This window comes from Rhipicephalus sanguineus, chromosome 1 (genome assembly GCF_013339695.2).
Source record: "Rhipicephalus sanguineus isolate Rsan-2018 chromosome 1, BIME_Rsan_1.4, whole genome shotgun sequence".
In the NCBI taxonomy this organism is placed as follows: domain Eukaryota; kingdom Metazoa; phylum Arthropoda; class Arachnida; order Ixodida; family Ixodidae; genus Rhipicephalus; species Rhipicephalus sanguineus.
The window spans coordinates 107,092,064-107,112,073 of NC_051176.1; the positions used below are offsets into that span (position 1 = coordinate 107,092,064).

The 20,010-nt window shown below is 43.2% G+C and overlaps 1 protein-coding gene across 1 annotated transcript in view; it reads right to left on the minus strand.

The window, feature by feature from the left end:
- The window catches only part of LOC119395173 (uncharacterized), a 51,845-nt gene that overhangs the window by 27,894 nt on the left and 3,941 nt on the right, over positions 1 to 20,010 (minus strand). The window contains exons 2-3 of the mRNA XM_037662457.2: positions 12,813 to 12,896; positions 10,345 to 10,530 (exon numbers count right to left, since the gene is read on the minus strand). Coding sequence (XP_037518385.1) covers positions 10,345 to 10,530; positions 12,813 to 12,896 — 270 coding nt within the window. The remainder of the gene's footprint in view (positions 1 to 10,344; positions 10,531 to 12,812; positions 12,897 to 20,010) is intronic.

Consider the following 20,010-nt stretch of genomic DNA (forward strand, 5'->3'; position numbering starts at 1 on the left):
GCCAGAATCGCTTTAAGAACTTTAAAGAAGGCATTGAGCATATGGAAGAGGAATCCAGTCAGTCCAATCAGGGTTTCCAGACTACAGAGGAAGTTATGAAAAGCATTAATGCAGTCGTTGGTGCGCCAGCAGCAGTGTCGCCACTAAAGCCTCCTCAGAGTGTAAAGAAAGGGAAGAGACTCTCCTACTCAAAGCGCAAGGCAGATGAAATTACTAGAGCTGCTGTAAGAAACATTCGCTCCGGAGTTCGCACAGCATACGGCATTAAAGACATTCCATCCCAATTCAGTTGCTGCGCCTGTGCCTGCTGGAAGAAAAACCTACACACAGCGTACATCAAGTGCACATCCTTCCGAGAGCGCTGCCGTCTGCTGACCTTGATACCTCTGAGCCTAACAATAAGAGAGGTGCAACGCTTCATTCCAGAGGCAACGAAGCATGCGATTCTAAAGGCCAGGAAGATAGCTTCAGAACAAGGCGTGTGGAGCCTTTTGGAGCCATACTGCAGAAAAAAATTGAGTGAAGCAGACACCAACAAAATCCTTGAATACTACACAAAGGATGAGCTGGACTGTTCAAGACAGAGTCCAAACAAGAAAGATGTGGTGCGCGTGCGCATCGATGGAAAAATCGAATTCATTTCGAAGCGTTTCATGACGTGGTCGCTATGAGAGACATACTCAGTCTACAAACTTGCTAATCCGCTGTCAGCGGTTGGTCTGACAAAGTTCATAACTTTGCGCCCAGAATGGGTGAAATGCTCACCACATCGGGAGGTGTGTGTATGTGCATATTGTGCAAATTTCAAACTATGCCTTACTGGAATCAAAAATGCGTTGGGGTATTTCATGTTGACTGATGATGTGCAGGCACTCTGTGTGTGCACGCAACCTAGCACCAAATGCTTCTTAGGCGAGCGTGAACAATGTTCTCTAACGATGGTCTCAGCCTGGGAACTCTTGGCATAGCACCGGATGAAGAAATTGTATTTGCTATTTGGGAATCAGGTGAACTAATAAAGAAGACCATGATGCCTCCAACATTCCTAAAGGAATTTCAAAATGTGACCATGAAATGGATCCCTCATTGGACACCTTAGGCGCACGCAAGCAAATGCCCTATGAGGAAAAAGAGTGTTGTGAAAAAGGTTCCATTGTTTTCCACTTTGACTTTGCCGAAAATTGGTCTATCGTACTCCCAGATGAAGTACAATCTTACCATTGGCAAAGTGCACAAGTTAGCATCTTTACTTGCGTTGTATCGACAAGAAAGTCGACATGGAACTACGCAATAATGAGCGACGAAGTTTGCCACGATTCTGCACATGCTTGCTTGGCTCTGAGAAAATCAAGGATCATATTGAAGGTTATGCTCCAATCTACACGAAGCTAACACTTGTGAGTGATGGAGCAGCTGCCTGTCGTAACTTGTGTTGTATCGGGTTCGAACAGAGAACGAGACGGAGACACAGAGTAACAGGACTCCCGGTGCGTTGTGTCACGCCCATGCGAGCGCCCCACGTCTCTTTATTGAGGCTCTCAGACCGTTTAATCCCACATCTCTTTTTCCCCCAAGCGGAAGAATTGGTCAGTTCCGGTACCTGACGGGTTTCACAATGCGTCGACCATATCTTGAAAACACGCCCTTTTCTTCACTCAAGTCGGGGTCAACGCTGTCCTCTTCATCCCTTGATGTAGCCACCGTTCCTGGTGTTTCTTGGTTTGCTTCCACTTGGTCATCTTCGATGTCTGCGTGATCTTCCCTAGTTGCCGGGGCTGGAATCAAATGGTGTGTGTTCCGAACGAGTTGTCTTCGTGGAGTATCGACGACCCATGATCTTGGATTGTCGTTCTTCTTCACGAGCCGGCCTGTAGTGCCAGGTATTGTCACCCATACTGGACTTCCTGCAGTCATTTCGCTTCGATCGCTGGCTTTGTGCCTAATGTTGTAGCTTTGGGTTTGCTTCCGCTTCTCTTCTTTATCTTTCCGGCGGAATTCCTCATGGTTGGGCAACTTAGGGGTCAGCTGGGATGGCAGTGTAGGTAAAGTAGTCCTGAGCTGTCTTCCCATTAGGAGCTGAGCTGGAGTATATCCACTGCGTCCAGGAGTCGTCCTGTACATGACGAGTCCTATATTTGGGTCTTCAGCTTTTTTGAGGATGTCTTTGGCAACTTTCACCATCCTTTCTGCTTCACCGTTGCTCTTGGGATAGTGCGGACTGCTCGTGACATGCTTTATTTGGTATTCCTTTGTGAAGTTCGCAAACTTCCCTGAGGTGAACTGGGGTCCACTGTCTGACCTAAACGTCTCTGGTATTCCGTGACGGGCAAACAACGATTTCAACAGAGCTATCACCGTATCCGTAGTCGTGTTCCGCAGATAACATACTTCTATATAACGGGAATAGTAGTCCACGACGACCAAATAGTGCCTGCCTTTCAGTTCAAACAGGTCAGCAGCAACTTTCTGCCATGGATAATCTGGTAGCTCTGACTCAATCATGGGCTCCACTCTTGGAGTCCGTTCTTGGATGCAGGTCGTGCAGTTTGCGACAATCTCTTGAATTGGAGTACTTAGTCCTGGCCACCACACTGACAGTTTCGCCCTTTCTCTACACTTGGACACCCCTTGATGTCCCGCGTGCAGTTGGCCAAGCACTTTCTTCCATAGAGACTTTGGAATGACCAACCTGTTGTCTTTCACAAGTAAATTCTGTTGCACCGTGAGGCTGTCTCGGTATTGGAAGTAGGAGACAATCTCAGGCGGAATTTTGCCCTTGCCTGGCCAGCCTCTAGTGCAATACTCTTTCACTTGTCGGCACACTGGGTCATCAGTCTGTGCAAACTCTATTTCTTTTAGGTAGTCACTCGATGCTGGCAGCAAACTTGTCACTATCTGAACATATGCTTCAACGTCTTCTTCCATACTCTCTGCAGTTTCTACTGGGGCTCTCGAGAGTGCATCTGCAATCCACATCTCTTTACCCGGAACATGCTCGATGGAGTAGTCAAAATGCATGAGTCTCAGCTTGAATCTCTGAATCCTTGCTGGAATTCTGTCTAGTTCTCGATCGCCCAGCAATGAGATCAGAGGTCTGTGGTCAGTCTGGACATGAAACTTCGTCCCTACAAGGAACTTTTCAAAGCGTTCGCATGCCCATGTAATAGCGTATGCCTCTTTCTCAATCTGAGCGTATCTTCTCTCCGTTTCACTCAGTCCTTTAGACGCAAATGCAACTGGCCTTTCACGACTGTCCTTGTCTCTCTGCAACAACACAGCACCAAGACCGAAAGAAGATGCATCTGCAGAGACTATCAGCTGTTGTTTGGGGTCATACACAGTGAGTGTCGCTGCTTTTTGGATGTCTTTCTTCACCTGGTCAAATGCCTGCTGCTGTTGAGCATCCCACCTCCACTCCATGTCCTTTCGGAGGAGTTCCCTGAGGTGTCTCATCTTGTCGGATAGGTTCGGTATGAACCTTCCCACTTGGTTTGCCATGCCAATGAACTGACGTACTTCTGTTACTGTGCGTGGTACCGGAAAATCTACTATTGCTCTCACTCTTTCTGGATCAGGTTGAATGCCCTTCTCACTGAGGATGTGACCCAAGAATTTCACCGACGTTTTTGCAAACTCGCATTTTTCATTCAAAGTCACCCTCGCAGCTCTCAGCTTTGACAGAACTTCCTCCAGCCGCCTGTCATGTTCCGGAAGTGTTGCTCCGAAGACCAAGATGTCATCCATATGACACAGAACTCCTGTCATGCCTTCAAGGACCTGAGTCATCCTCCTCTGGAAATGTTCAGGCGCTGAGGTTATTCCAAAGGGCAACCTTTGAAAGTAAAATCTTCCGAATGGTGTTATGAAAGTTGTGAGCAATTGCGAATGTTTGGAGAGCTTCACCTGCCAAAATCCGGCCTTTGCGTCCAGTTTCGTAAAGAACTTGGCTCCTGACAGTCTTCCTAGCGTTTCTTCCACTGAAGGAAGTACCAGCTTCTCCCTTTCAATGGCTTTGTTGAGGTTAGTCAGATCTACACAAATTCTGACTTCACCATTCGACTTGGGTACAACTACCATTGCTGAACACCATGGAGTTGGCTCTTCCACTTTTCTGATGATGCCATTTCTCTCCATCTCCTTTAATTGGGCCTCCACCTTTTCAAGCAGCGGCAAGGGAACTCTGCGGGAAGTACTGACGGATACTGGTCTGGCCTCTGGCTTAAGCTTGATATGGTACTCTCCTTGCATTTCTCCTATCCCGGCGAACAATTCAGGGAACTTCGCCTGGTACTTTTCTCGGGAATCTTCTGTGACTTGCTGCAGAAGTTGCACAAGTTTCAAGCCTAAACTTGCTCGACGTCCAAGGAGAGCCTCTTCTAAGTCCTCTACCACGTAGAGCTCTTCACGGAAAGTGTTTCCACCACACTTAAGTACCGTGTGAAGCTTGCCTACTACTTTGAGTGGCTGTCCCCCGGCGCCATATAGTTTTGTCGTGGTCGGAGTAACAGTTTTAACAGCAGTCACACTTCCTGCCGGCACTGCACTTACATCTGCTCCAGTGTCTATCTTGAAGCTGATCTGTTCTCCACCGACATCAATGATTTTTCTCCACGCCTCTGCTGTTTTGTTAATACGCAGGGCTCCCAAAGTCCACACCTGCTCTGGCGCAGCACCTTCTTTTATTCTCTGAGCATTTTTGATCGGCACATCTTTTCCCAGTGCCCCTTTTTCCCACAAGAATGGCATTTTGTCTTAGAAGCCGGACAGTTGATGCGGTCATGTTTCTCATGTCCACCACATCTGCTACAACCATGGTGCCCTTTTCTTTGTGTTGAAGGACGTTTTTGCTTGAGCAGCTCTGGAGGAGCTCCTTTACCGGCCTCTCGCAAGGCATCAACAGACGATTCTCCGGATAAGAGTTCCTGTCTTACCACGGCTTGCTGCTTTCGAACCGCTTCTGTCTGGCGAGCTTTTTGTACAGCAGTCTCCAACGTGAGATCTGGATAGCTCTGTAGCGTTTCCGACAGCTTTGCATCCTGTAAGCCCACAATTAGCCTGTCGCGCACCATTTCATCTTTCAGTGCTCCGTATCCGCAGTGAGCTACCAATCTGTGCAAAGCAGTCACAAAAGCTTCCACTGTCTCTCCAGGCTCCTGCCGCCTCTGATTGAACCTTGCCCTTTCGTATATTATGTTTCTTTTACTGATGAAATGATTTTCCAGCATGTCAATCACTTTCTCAAAGTTCTCCTGCTCTTCTTTGGTTAGCGTCGACGCCGCTAGAATATCTTCCGCGTCTCCCCCGAGACAATAAATCAAAGCGTCTACTTGAGCTGCTCCGTCTTGCTCTGCCAAACGCGACACTCGCCTGTAACGCATGAAGCGTTGCCGCCACGCTGTCCACTCTTCTGGCCTCTGGAAGTCCAACGGCGCCGGTGGTGCGAACCCGACACCCAGCGGCGTCTGCTGGGGCCCACCTGTTGCCATCGTGATCTGTCCTTGACCGTTGTCGTTGTGGTCACTTGCGGTGCGCTCGTTGCTCATGCTCACAGGCAAATTCTTGTCCGTTTGTTGCGGGTGCACTCTAGACGCATGGTTTTGACCTGTCGATTCCGGCTACACTGATGGCGCGAGACCGACGCACGTTTGGCTCGGCTGCTGCTTGGCCGCCATGTTGCTTCTTCTTTCGCGTCCACCGGTGCCTTTTGCTTTCGCCGTGAATCCGGTCAATGAAACCTACTGCAGCGTGGCCTCTACTTCGACTGCTGTCGTTCCCGATCTCACCACTTGCACCCCACTTCTGACACCATGTCGTAACTTGTGTCGTATCGGGTTCGAACAGAGAACGAGACGGAGACACAGAGTAACAGGACTCCCGGTGCGTTGTGTCACGCCCATGCGAGCGCCCCACAACGTCTCTTTATTGAGGCTCTCAAACCGTTTAATCCCACACTGCCCATTTTGAGAACCGCTTCCAACTGCACGAATTGCAATGCAGTCAGCTTCAGACAAGTGGCTTTTTTCGGCAACGGCGCACGGCAAAAATGCTTGCGACGGCGTCGGTGGCGTTGTAAAACACCAAGCCACACTACATAACCTGCGTTCACCCACCGCAGAGGTCATTCAGTGTGCAAGTGATTTCATTACTATTGTAGCCAGTAAACTTAAAAAGGTTTTCTTACTGCATAGGGAGAAGAGTGAAGTGGAAGTCTTCAGAGAAGTGAAAAAGGAGGAATGGAAACTTGCCAGACGGGGCCAAGAGATTCAGGCAACCCACATAGGAAACATAAAATCCAACCAAGGGAATTCCCTGTACGTAGCGAAGGTGCGCAGACACAGAGTGGAAGGAGCTGTGAATCTGCAGTGTGTAAAATTTGATTGCCCGACTGGATATTACGCGTTCTAGGTGACGTGAATAAAAATTGGGGGACCCTTAAGCTTCGCCTTTAAGAGTTGAATGCGATAGCGAAATCCGGCCCCCAGTGTGCACTTCAACCACTAAGTGCATACTTATTAATGTGTGTTGTTACACACACACACACAGACACACGCGCACGCACTATGTATCTATAGTAATGGTACAGGCACTGGTACAGGTTTTTGATCTAAAGCACTTCCCTCTGCTAGAGTCGAGACATATTTCTCACAATGCCTCACAGAGGGCAGCACATTATCTAATGTTTGCTGTTTGCTTGATCAACGCCTCCTCTAGAAAGGAGCATGGCCTCCGAGATGGCGGGGACACCGCGCGTCCGCCATCTCGGAGGCCATAAAAGACGAAGTTGGCTTGATATGTTTTTCGCCAGATGGACATAGCTGTCCATTTTTGGAGCTCTTTGAAAGTTTTTGTGTGTTTTTAGCGGCGATGGCTGCACTATCCTGGCTTTTTTCGAAGCATAGCGTCGCGCAAAAAACGTAGTTTGATGGCCTCGCCAATGCACCTATAAATCACCGAATGGGCTCATTTTCGTCGTGACACCTGCTGAACAAAATGCGTTAAAGGGGCCATGACACCCAATTTTCTATCATAATCTGTGTTATGTGGATTAATCCTTGTGCATTCACAAACAAGCTGGCGAAATTTTAGCGCATTTGGTCGAGCAGTTAATTTATAATCGAATATTTTTATAAACACGCGAGCGGCCCGAGAGTCAGGCAACACTGGTGCACTCGCGAGCCGTGACGTAACAAGCAGCTAGCTGTGCAAGCTTCTGCATTGCAGCGAACGATATTGTTCCGTGGTCAGCTACACGTGATATCGAGATATTTCAGCTTTCTTCAGCTTGGCACTGAAATTGAACGATTTGCAGCGGCTGAAACTGGTAGAAGACGACGGCTCCGTTCCGTGCTGCACGTGACGTCACACGCGCCATAGCAAAATGGCGGTCGCCGGCGGTGGGCGGGCTTTACAGCCGGCGACTTCTAGGTCTTGTTTTGCACTGAAATAGTCTTTTACGGCCCACTTTTGAAATCCGTATAGGCATAATAGACCCTCTACTTCTAGTTTTCGCTGAAAACCACAAATCTTTGGGCGACCGTGTCATGGCCCCTTAAAGGAGACTCCTTCCTCTACATGGCATTTATGTACTGTTTTTTCCCGAAGCAGTTGCAAGTAACATTGTGGCCTTGTGGTAGGACCCCTGCTTGCCACGCAAACGGCCTGGGTTCGATCCTCAATGGGACCGAAGATTTTTATTGTTTATTTTATTTGCGTCTTTCTCGATTATTCGCTCACAAGCGTCGGTAGCGAAAAAAGGCCCTTGAAAACTGCGAAAAAAGGCCCTTGAATTTGGGGTCAGCCAGAGGCAGTCGCTCAAAAATCAAAGTTTGGCAATTTTTCAAAAATGTACTGTCAGTGACACAAATTTAAATTTCCGTAGGCCGATAGTACTATTGGTGTAGACTTACGAAAAATTAACACTGATGTCCACAATGCGTTAAGTTTTTAGTGATAAGCCTCCAAAGTTGCGAAATCTGAAATTTGTAGAAGTGCCTTTTTCCACCTGTAGTGAAACGCGAATTTTTTCCTACAAATCCGTGAAAATTTTTGCAAAACAAAGGTTCATTCCTTTCTGTAGAGACATTTGCCCAGCTCATATAAAAATTTCGTGCAAAACAAAAAATAGTCGGGACCCCCCTTGGTCTGTCCTTATCTGAACACACCCAGCTGTCCCCAAGTAGAGCATTTCTTCACCAAGTAATAGAGCTTTTGGCAGCAGATCATTTTTCACACTCAGCCTATCGTCAGTGTCTTAGAATCACGCTCTGACATCAACATGCAATGCAGACAGACCTTTTTAGATGGATCTTATCACTTGAGCACACACACATATAGTCATGGAGAAATGGAACATGAACAAAAAATTACAAAGTAGAATGGGATTTGCAAGTGATAACTCAAGAGCAATATCTCAGACCACTAATAACGTGATTGCCTTAGATGGTTTAAGCCTCAAATTAAGTGCGCAAGCTGAAATCATGCTGACATTTGCGTACTTACAAAAACAAGAATGAAGGAATGCATTTCAGTTAACCCAACTCCTCCACACTTCATTTGTCCTTAATTGTAAGAAGATGCATGCAGACACACAGACAGACAAATAAATAAATGCATACCTTGTACTACATTTGTAATTGTGCTACACAAACAACATGAGGTTCTTGTTTCTAGCGCTCTTGGCTTTACTAAAAGCAGATTTTAATGAAAAGTGTAGTCCTACAGTCCTAGGCATTACGTTACATTCTGCATGCCCTACATCCAGGATACATACAAGGTGTCAGCAACATGATGCAACTGTAGTAGAAGAGTGTACTTAGTGAGGGCCTGTGTTTCTAATCTATAGCATTTGCTCAGATATCACCACGGAAAGAAGTGTGTTACAGGGAGGTACGAGAGATGGATCATCAGAAATACACAGAATTCATAGGTAATATGTATTTTTAAATAACAACAACAGATGCTTAGAACGAGTCTTTGAATTTCTGAAGACAGTAAAAATACAGCACCACATAGGTAAAATGATAAAATAGCCGAGGGAGACATCAGTACAAATATAACTGAGCTGCCAACTAAAGTTCACAATGAATTCACAAAAGAACATTAATTATAGCCCTTCAAAAGTGAAATTTTAAAAACATGCCAACAATGGTTAAAGCACAATGTAAAAGCTGCATATTACCATACAAACAGCCCAACAATTATTCAGAAAATGCATTTTCACATATCAAAGTCACTGTAAAGCAGCAGGCTCTACACAAGCAATTAGGATGAGTGCATTGAGCAGCTATGTCAGGTATAATGAACAGCTCAGGGGCAACTGCATTACTGGAATGTATACACCTTGCTTCTGTTTTTCCAAGTCCTTAACTCTGATTTCTCTTAACTACTTCAGTAATCTGAAGGTGTTTTACTTACAAGACCTCACAAAGAAAGGTCCTATATTATATGGTGGCCCAGTTAGTAATATTAACATGAGCCAGGTGATGTCAAAGGCCTGTTAGTGCTGTCTCAAATATACCAGTAAGCAGTCCAGCTAGCAGTATTCAATACTAACCGCCCTCCCCCACCACTCTCATGAAAAAATACTAATAAAAAATTTCCAATACCGATTGAGGCCCGTAATGTTTGAAATAGCACAGGTGCAGTATGCCAGGTGCCACCTCGCATGAACTTAAGACAAAACAACACGTTAGGCAGACGACCGTCAGTCGAAACCAGAAGTGCACAAACATGAGATATTTTTCGGCATTTTTGAAGATATCAACATACATATATTTTATTTATTGAACTCAAAATGAGCAATAGAATTGAGGATGTTTTTGCAAACATGAAATCAGCCTTTGAATGCGTAGTTTGCCAGGAGGAGAGCAAGAGATTTTTGGTTGTCTTTGAAACGAAATCGTAAATTCCCTGCTGCGTGCAGTGCTAAAATATTTGGCTCACATGTTCACAGGAGCCTTGACTACTAATCGGCAGCATTTTTTTTTTTAAATGTTCAAAAAGTGCAGCAGGGTCCCATTAAAAAAAAAGAAAGAAAGTCTTCTGAAGCAACCTGAAGAAGCATCTAGAATTTTTGTGTTATATTCCCAACTGGTTAGGATGTGATTATTAATTAATTAATTACTGTATTTACGGCAGATGCATCAGCATTAGGTGCGAACAAAATATAAAAATATATCAGGTGACTGCCCACAGCAAGGCACAATAACAGTGCTCTTTAACAAGCTAAGTGGAACATGATGTTTACCTCCCCACTCAGCTCATTAAAGAATGAACAACGTGCATTCACCACATAACTCTGTATCCCACCCGCCACCCCAAAGGTGATCAAAACAAACTGCCTACCTAGAACTTTGTCTACACAGCCGACTTTTGAAACAGCCTGGCGTCCAACCTGCCTGCAGCACAGCTGATTTAAAAGCTTTGCAGTGATCATTCTGGTGTCATAGTCTGGGCAGTTTAGAAGGCCTGAAAGAACTTCAATGGCCTTGTAGTCCTTCAACCTGGCCACCATCGCAACATGGAAGGATGCTTCAAAAGAATAACATCAGCTTATTAAACTTCAAACCATAACACTGAGTAACATAGAGAAAAATCACCTGTGCTCTACGGAACAGCTCTCATGCAACACTATTTCTGATTTTATCACAACATTTCCGACACACTAAACACAGTCTTAGATAATGAGAAGAAAAGTTAATGAAAGGCATCAAGTCCAAAGAATAAGCTCAGCCTGCAGACGGAACTTTATATGATAGCCTTGTGTTATTGTTGCCAGCTGAATCAACTTAGAACAAAATGTTATTTCCAACAGAAAACATTACAGATATTTTATTACAACTCTCTCCTGATGTTCTGTCAGTACTGAAAGGGTTAAAGGGGTGGTGCCATCAAATTTCGAGGCTATAACAAGCCTGGTGTGGGTTTCCTCTGTATGCAAGGACATTCCACACGAAGGGTCGGACACAGCAAATGTTCAGAATATATTTTAATTCACTTCCAAAGTGTACCTAAATGCCCATTCTCCCGATTGAAACCCATCGCTAGCGCGCCAACACTGACGCAGATCTGTAGGATCGGCAACGAAAGTTGTAGTGACGTCACACCAAATCTGCTGTAGTAACGTGAGTGGCCTCCGGACCTCCGCCACTTCCGCAACGTACGTACCGGCTGTAGTGAACTAGAATATATTCTAGTTCACTATAGTACCGGCAAAGCATCGGTTGCTACATCACTCGCCGAGTTTCGATCGCTTCCTGGCTAAGTGCGTCACAGCATTGTGTGGTCACGTGACCACGCCTCCTACACTTCTACGTCACTGCTTAACCTCGGCGCCCAGAAACCGAAACCGAAAGTTGTCCACATCAAAAGGCCATATTAAATTATTTAGCGTGAATACACGAATCTTGGTGCATGCATCATGCTTTCTGGAGCTATAGGAAACGCTTACAGCAAAGAACGCGCAAGCCACAAATTTGGTGGCACCACCCCTTTAAGTACAGATGAGATTAGTCATTCATACAAGGTACCTCAGCTGAGAAGTTAGCCAAGCTGTTAAAAAAGAACTTCTGCAATATACAGTTATAAAGCCTATCTACAGAGCTCGATCATCAGTCCTCTCCTGACACTAGGATAATTCTGTGTTCTAATTACATGACTAAATAGAGAAGGTCGATTATATAACTTTTGAATTTTTGAATTTGAGGTAGGACTTCCAATGGCAAAGCTGTCACTGAATTTTACAACATTTAATTCAGTAATTTTCAGCGTGCTCTACATCTTGCATAATTATTTTTTCCGCACTTTACCTGCGCAACATATCATCAGTGGCCCAACAAGTTATATTAACTTCCTTTGCTCATTTTCTGACTCCGAAACAGCCTCGTTATTGCATAGACTAGAATTGTCATTCGGGACACATAGCGTGCAATCACCAGAAGCCAACACCAATATCGACAGCTTGTCCTTTCGGCCAACAGCCTAACCTGGAAGTGGCAATCAAATCAAATCTCACATTTACCTAATCGATTCTCATGAACATTTACTAAAATCAGTGTTGTCCAGATTATAAGAAAAATGAAAGTTATGTATATTTTCGTACAAATATAAACCTTATGCACATCTGAACTACACATTACCTTATCATACATTAACCATCCCTCATTCTCTTCTTCAGTGCAAACGCATAGCATGCTAGAATTATGGGCACAGTGGGACCTGGAGAATACAGTAATCAGTACAGAGTGATCATGAGCCAATCAAAAATGGTAAATAATAAAATTATCCAAACCACATGAATTCCTATCGAATGCATGACCATAAAAATTTTTGATTAACAGTATTCCAAAACGTTAAATTACACACACACACACACAGACAGACAGCTATTGTAGTACTCTGAAGGTATCCACTAGTGTCAATTAATAACCTACTATGCATTACTTCTGCCAGCCACAATAATAGTGCAATTTATAGTATTAGGACAGCCACTTACAAATGTAGAATTGGCCGCATGCTCCAATATGTCCTCCAAACATTTTTCTTTTTTTTTTCAGATAAATGCAGACTCATTTTGCAATCACCATGTCAAAATAAATACACTCAACTGCATTATTTAATATTACAAAGCTATCTAAATAACCTTAGCTTCACAAAGTTGTGTCCAATAAAAAAAAAAGTAGCCCCATGATCCTATACCCTTCTTTAGTCAATGCCACTTATAGCAATTTCGTTCAGTGTAAAATGAATGATGCATCATTCATAGGCTAACTAGGGACACAGGAAAGTCTCACAGTGCAGCAGCTGTGACTCACCTTCCTGGCCGCTGTGGTCTGTCAAAGTCTGAACAGTCCTTACACATTCTCTCAAAAGCCTCAGGGATGGCACTGCATGAACATCTGCAAAGGTAATCGTAGAACGAATTCACTATTAAGACTTCAAGATAGTGAGTGGTCTAAAAAACACTGTTGTAAGTTCATCAAAGGGCATGTGCAATAAGAATGCAGCTTGTTTTATAAATTTTTTCTAGAATACACACATTAAAAATAATTAATTGATGTGCGATGGTGCACTCAAAACTAGCATAAAATAAAAACATTCACCGTAAATGTCTTCTTGTCCTTTGCTTATAGGCTGGTGTATTCAACTAATCTGGCAACCTGGCTGAACACAACACGGCCAGGTTCAAATGGTGTGCTATATTTTCACTCTAGCTGAAGTCACGCCCCTTAACTCAGTGTTGTCCCTAATGCTTCAGTGACACACAGGCACCATGGCAATGCAACAATGCCCAAATTTGTGCCATAGTTCATCTGCCAGTGGCTTGTGCAGTCTTACATCTTTGTTGAGTGCTCAGGTATTTCCCATCAATGTTGCACAAAACAAGCTCAATTTTAGAGTGCAACAATCCAACCATAATCCACCCATCCAGTGATCAGTCTGCATCGACATGGCCAGAGATGGTAAGCAAAAGTCAACAGAAGAGCAACAGTAAGCTGACCATGACCCACCCTGCACTTTCATGATCACCACCAATTTAAAGGTGCACTGCAATGCTTCCTGAACATTGTAAGAGAATGCTGACAATGTTGTCATGAACATGTGAGCCAATTATTATTCAGGTGAATGCAATAGGGGGCCTAAAACCTGATGTAAAAAGGTCACTCTCCCTCCTGCAGCTATCAAGGTGACCTCTCCCATGTCCCGTTTATGACCCTCACAAAAGCCTACAACTGCAGACACCAGCCATAACCATTAGTTACCACGTGCACAGCCCCAAGACCTTTTAGCAAACTAGGAAGCAATGTCTGTCCAGACACTGCACCTCGGTCAGATGCTAACCTTGAAGGATTACCAGAAGCACACCATGGAGGGAAGTAAAGGAAAAAATAGTCAGGCACTGCTATCAGAGACACTTCCTACTAATAGGAAACATTGTGCTCTTTGCATCAGTGTTTTTATCCTGAACCTTTAAAAAAAAATGTGTGCAAGCACAAAACATATCATTGAATAGCATCACACTCTCTACCTGTTCCTTTACCCATTTCATTTACCTACCAATCAACAGCAATACCTCACCTTAACTCTGCAAAGCATGTTTCGCGTAAAACTTGTTAATGCTCACATAAAGCATTATGCACAAGTACTTTTGCAGTCTACCTTTGTGAAATTGCAGTGACCATGACCAAAAACCAAACACGCATCTTTGTAGTTAGGCATTGAACCGGTGAGCGACTGAGGCCGGCACTGGCATAAATCATGTGGGGGGGGGGGGGGGGGGGGGGGGGGTCAAGGGGGGTCCTGACCCCCCTTGTGTTCAGGCTGGGGCGGACACCCCTTGAGTGTCCCCCCTTGAGATTTATCTTTCAAGCGCTCGAGTTTGAAAGTCTTGAATTGCTTGAGAGTTAAGTATAGTGCAACCAACGCCAGTGCCAAAAGGGTTAATGCCTTTTTATTTTGTAATGTGTAGGCCTCTGTTCAATATTTCTCAGCTGTGTGAGACTATTGAAATCGCAACTGCCACTCGACCGCTTTCACAGAAGACTAAATAGAACAATGCAATTACATGAGCTGAGAACCCGTGCTCGGTTTTTTTTTTATTTCATTTCAAAGCATGATTTTAATTTTTATATAAATAAAAATAAAAACCAAATGGCAACCGTGGCAAGATGTGCATCCCCCCTTCTGATTTTTCTGCATTTACGCCACTGGAAGCCGGCTTTCTAAATATTTTATAATCGCAGGTTTTGTTACAGTAAACAGGATACTGAGATGCACTTTCCATTAACAAAATATTTTCTTCTGCAGAAAATTTTAAGAAATACTCCAAAATGGCATTTTTGCATCCAGATACAGTGTAACCTTTTTTTAATCTTGGCTTCTCAGTAGCAAAATGTTGCCAGGAAAATGCAGGGTTATCATGTGCAATACATGCCTCACAGAAGCATTTTCTTACAACCACAAATTGGCCATAACACCCAATCTGAGCAATACAGCAATAAATATGTTTGCAGCACACTGTTGACAAAACTTAGGTCAAGCTGAATTTGCTAGCTGGTGTTTACTAAAGCATCAATGCACCAAGAGCACCACTTGTGTAAACCAAGACGGTATGAATGACATCCCTTCGAAAAATTGCAAGGCATCTCTCCTGGCAACAATATGGCAATCTTGGCACTGATATGTCGTGTGACCAACAATTAGCAACATAAAAAAAATTGCATTAATCTGACATGTAAACAACATAGCACAGTTTTCCTTGAATTTTCCCATGAAAGAACTAACTGATGCTGCCATTTTATTTACACAATCTGCAAACGACTTGAAAAAAAATAAAAATATGGGAGAAAATAGCACAAACAGTTCCCTCCTTTTCTTTCCCTACTTCAGAGCTTTGGAGCAACAAATTATTGGGGGATCCATGTGACTTCAGGACTACCGCAGTGAAGAGTTTCTCTCCAAAAACTGCAACAATTACCCACTGGCAATTAAACTTTTACATGTCATGATGTCTATTCACGTGTTGGCAGGATCTCTCACAGAACTAAAAGTACTGTGTTGGTGACAATTTCAATCACGACACTGGAAGGAATTTCGTGGAATTGAAACAAATTTTCCCGTGGCACAGCGAAGTGCCATTCCCGCTCTGCCATGCAGTAGTGACAAATGAGTAGGCTTGTGCAAATAGTAAATTTTAGGTTCGAAACGAATAGTGATTTGGTCAAATAATTTCGAATCGAATTCAAATAGTATATATCTCATATTATAAAGAAAAATGAGCATATTTGTCATGACCCGACTAACCTGCACAATTTTTTTTAAACTGAAACAAGGCATGTGCAAACGTCATTCTTTTTGGTTCAAAGGGAGGTGGAAGCAACTTTGAATAGTAGCAGGATTTGACTTTCGGTAGAATGCCCGTGATAACCTGTAAAATATGTTACATTTTAAAATTTACTTTACTTAGAGCATATAAGTCGGTATAATGAGCTTTTAAACTTAAAAAATTATGAATCAATGTGAGGGTACTTTGATCATTAACCTTGAAGTAGGGCTTCGCGGCAGTGCGGATTTTCCCTGGAAAGGTGTATTACGGCATAGCACCCCTGCACTGCAGTGAAACCACCTTTACATACGGTTCATATACGTTTATTCGTTCATTTCAAATACTTCGAAATTTAGAATAATTTAAATTCGTTTCAAAGCGAATTCGAATACTGTAATATTCATTCAATTATTCAAACTGCTCGAATATTCACACAAGCCTACAAATGAGGTGTTATAATGTGGCAGGTTGCTTGCCACAAGGCAGGACACAGGCCGTGGTGGAGGGCAATTGATGAGGAGATTTTGTGACGCAAGTGATCAGTGTGATGGACACGGTTGTTGCTTAATGCAGTTCAAAAGGTATACTGCAACAAAATTTATTAACTAACACTAACCAGCACAGTAAGTAGCCTAGTTTCAGATTAGTACAGCTATAGATATAGAGCATCTCCCATGCAATATTTTGCTTTTAAAATACAAGCGGATGTATCACGAAAGGCTTCGGTATGAAAAATGCCCATCTTTTAAACCAAAACTCGAAAAAAATCCCGCCATATCCACGAAGTGAATGATGATTGAGGAGCTGGCAAGCCCTCCTCTCCGCCACCTTGTCTGCTTCGTTCATGTTATTAGTATCCTTGTGTTTTGTTCTTTTCCTTTCAAGAATTCATGATCGAGTGATCACATGAGCAGATCAATAAGCTTTTCCTAACGTTGAGGTGTGAGTGATCGTTCAGACAGGTATGAGACGCGGTCGAACCATATGTGGTTTTGCCTGTTAATGTCATCATCAAGGCGCTCGAAGAACAAGAGGAAGAAGACTTCCATTTCGCGCGAGCGTGCCCATGCTACAGTTGGCTATGCTATATGTGGTTTTGCCTGTGTTAATATCATCATCAAGTTGCTTGAAGAACAAGAGGAAGAAGACTTCTCTTTTGCACGAGCGTGCGCATGCTACAGTTGGCTATGCTATATGTGGTTTTGCCTGCGTTAATATCATCATCAAGGCGCTCGAAGGACAAGAGGAAGAAGACTTCTCTTTCGCGTGTGCATGCCACAGTTGGCTATGCTATATGTGGTTTTGCCTGCGTTAATATTATCATCAAGGTGCTCGAAGAACAAGAGGAAGAAGACTTCTCTTTCGCGCGAGCTACAGTTGGCTATGCTATATGTGGTTTTGCCTGCGTTAATATCATCAAGGCACTCGAAGAACAAGAGGAAGAAGACTTCTCTTTTGCACGAGCGTGCGCATGCTACAGTTGGCTATGCTATATGTGGTTTTGCCTGCGTTAGTATCATTATCAAGGCGCTCGAAGAACAAGAGGAAGAAGACTTCTCTTTCGCGCGAGCGTGCACATGCCATAGTTGGCTATGCAATATGTGGTTCTGCCTGCGTTAATATCATCATCAAGGCGCTCGAAGAACAAGAAGAAGAAGACTTCTCTTTTGCGCGAGTGTGCCCATGCTACAGTTGGCTATGCTATATTTGGTTTTGCCTGCGTTAATATCATCATCAAGCTGCTCGAAGAACAAGAGGATGAAGACTTCTCTTTCGCTGCACCTGCAGCGGTCTCCTCTGGAACTAAGGTTACACTTACGGTGCGGGACTTTGCCCCAGCTTAAGAACCTGGCAAGCCAGCTCCTAAAGTGCCGCCATCCCTGGCTTGCCAGAAATGATGCAGATCCCACAATGTTGAGCACTGGTGCAGCTTCTTACAGCTGCCAAGATTACACGGCACAATGAAATGTCCTAAGATGCCTCTGACATTTCCACCATATCTGCTGACAACAAAATGGATGTGCTTGTTTAGGCGCTGCTAATAAGAAAATTGACAATTTCGCTGAGCTTTATAATATACTACAACTACTCAGAGTTTACAATATACTACTAAGTTTATAACTTCTCAGAGTTTACTACTCCACTCGAAGTTTACAATATACTACCAGAATTTACAGTATACTACTACTACTACTACTACTACTACTACTACTACTACTACTACTACTACTACTACTACTACTACTACTACTACTCATTTACGACCAATTTTAAGAAAAGTTAGCTTTTACAGTGCCCTGGCTTCCAATAACAGGTCACGGTAAATAAAATGGCAGCAGCAGCATCAAGAAAAGCTGCACCACGAATAAACAGCAGCCCCCCAATGACAAGATCTGCCGAGGAGGAGGCAGCATTCTTCAAAGATTGGCATCAAGTACTAATAACAAAAATCATGGTCTCCACAATTCTTGCTTTCTTAGCTGTCCACTTCATAAATAGAGTATGAACTCGCCCAACTATCGAGTGGCACCAATTACACTACAAAGCCTCAATTACAACAGTGCTTTGAATAATTAAGTGCTTCACATTTTATGCGACCAATTCCAAACGCACACCACATGCAGCGCAACTTATGATGCAAGACAGAAGAATATTCACATCACCAAAACCGATGCTTGAGACAGAATCAAACAGCAAGCAATGTGCAGCAGTGTACTCTATGCTGCTGTCTTGCACTCTGATGCAGTGTAACCTAGCAGAACATGAATTCTTTGTCTGTCAGTGCAGCTCAGGATCCATGCATTCTGCCAAGCATATGTTATGTTTGTTACCCACCATCCTTTGGCAATACAAATCAACAAAAAGCCAGATACACTTGTCATTTTCTCTGTGACTAGCTCACTTTGGCACAGAACAAAAACAGAGGTTTTTCAGAGGCTTAACTCCTTCAGATGCCAATTAAATAATGTCCACTCTAAATTTGGCATCACCACATTTCTTGCACCTTTCATGTGTTCCTGCTTCTTTCGTCTACTCTTACATCTTTTTCTTCCTAACGTGTTTTTTTTTATTACTGTTTCCTTTATTTCTTTATTTACCCCAAGGGCCCCTTGCAGGCATTACATTGGGGAAATGGGGAAACAATGCATAAACAGACAAAAGACAAACGCTCAAAGGCGACCAAATGTGCGAGTTATAAGGCAAGTATGATCTAGCAGAGGCAGATAAGGCACACGTCACACACAGTCAATGAAGAACACTTAAAATTTTGAAGAAACTTAACTAAAGAATAGCAACTACACAAATATCGCATTTGTGGGTATGATGTGGGTAGCTGGTGTTTACAAATGCCCATGAAAAAAAAAAAAAGAGAAAAAGAACGGGTTATAACAAAAATAATTTAAAAAATGGGGCACTTTGTTAAAAAATATATGGTAATGTAAATAAAAAAGTTTATAAAACAAAAAAGAAATGCCATTTATTTGTTTAACGTATTTTTCTACACTTCTTTTCTCAGCCACCAACGATAGAAGGTGATTTCATTCATTAATTTCCAAATGAAGAAAGAATAGCCGGATAAGCTGCAGCACAAGGATTAGGATTATGGGGTAGGTTATAAAAGCAAGTAAATGACAATATTTCCTACACAATTTTTAAAGGTTTACTCGAAGCTAATGTTTTATTTCAGTTATACTTGAATAAGGCGAGTACGATAGTTTTCTACAATGAGCCAAGCGGCTCTGTTTTGTAATGCCTCTAGTTTGTTAACAAGGTATGCTTGGTGGGGGGGTTCCAGCTTTACTTAACTACGATGCCAGTTGCTTTGTGTGATGTGTAGTAGAACTTGTTTCTATATATGTATATTTGAATTTTACATTACCTTTGCAATGCTACCTGTCACTAATGGCCAACTGTAGGAAATAGGGGCCTGTCAAGCTCCTCGGCTTTTTCCTTGGATTCCTTATATAATGTAAATACATAAATTATGCAAAACTTAAGTATAGTATTGCATCTTCAGAATCATGTACAGCATACATTTACAGAGTAGACTAAGCTTCAGTGAGCTATGCCAAGGTTCAGAATGTGGACTAAACACAAAAAACTGTATAAGAATGTCACATACATAAGCTATCTGATGTCTAGCACACTTGGAGAACACCTTTCCAGCCACTTGATGAGCATGCCCA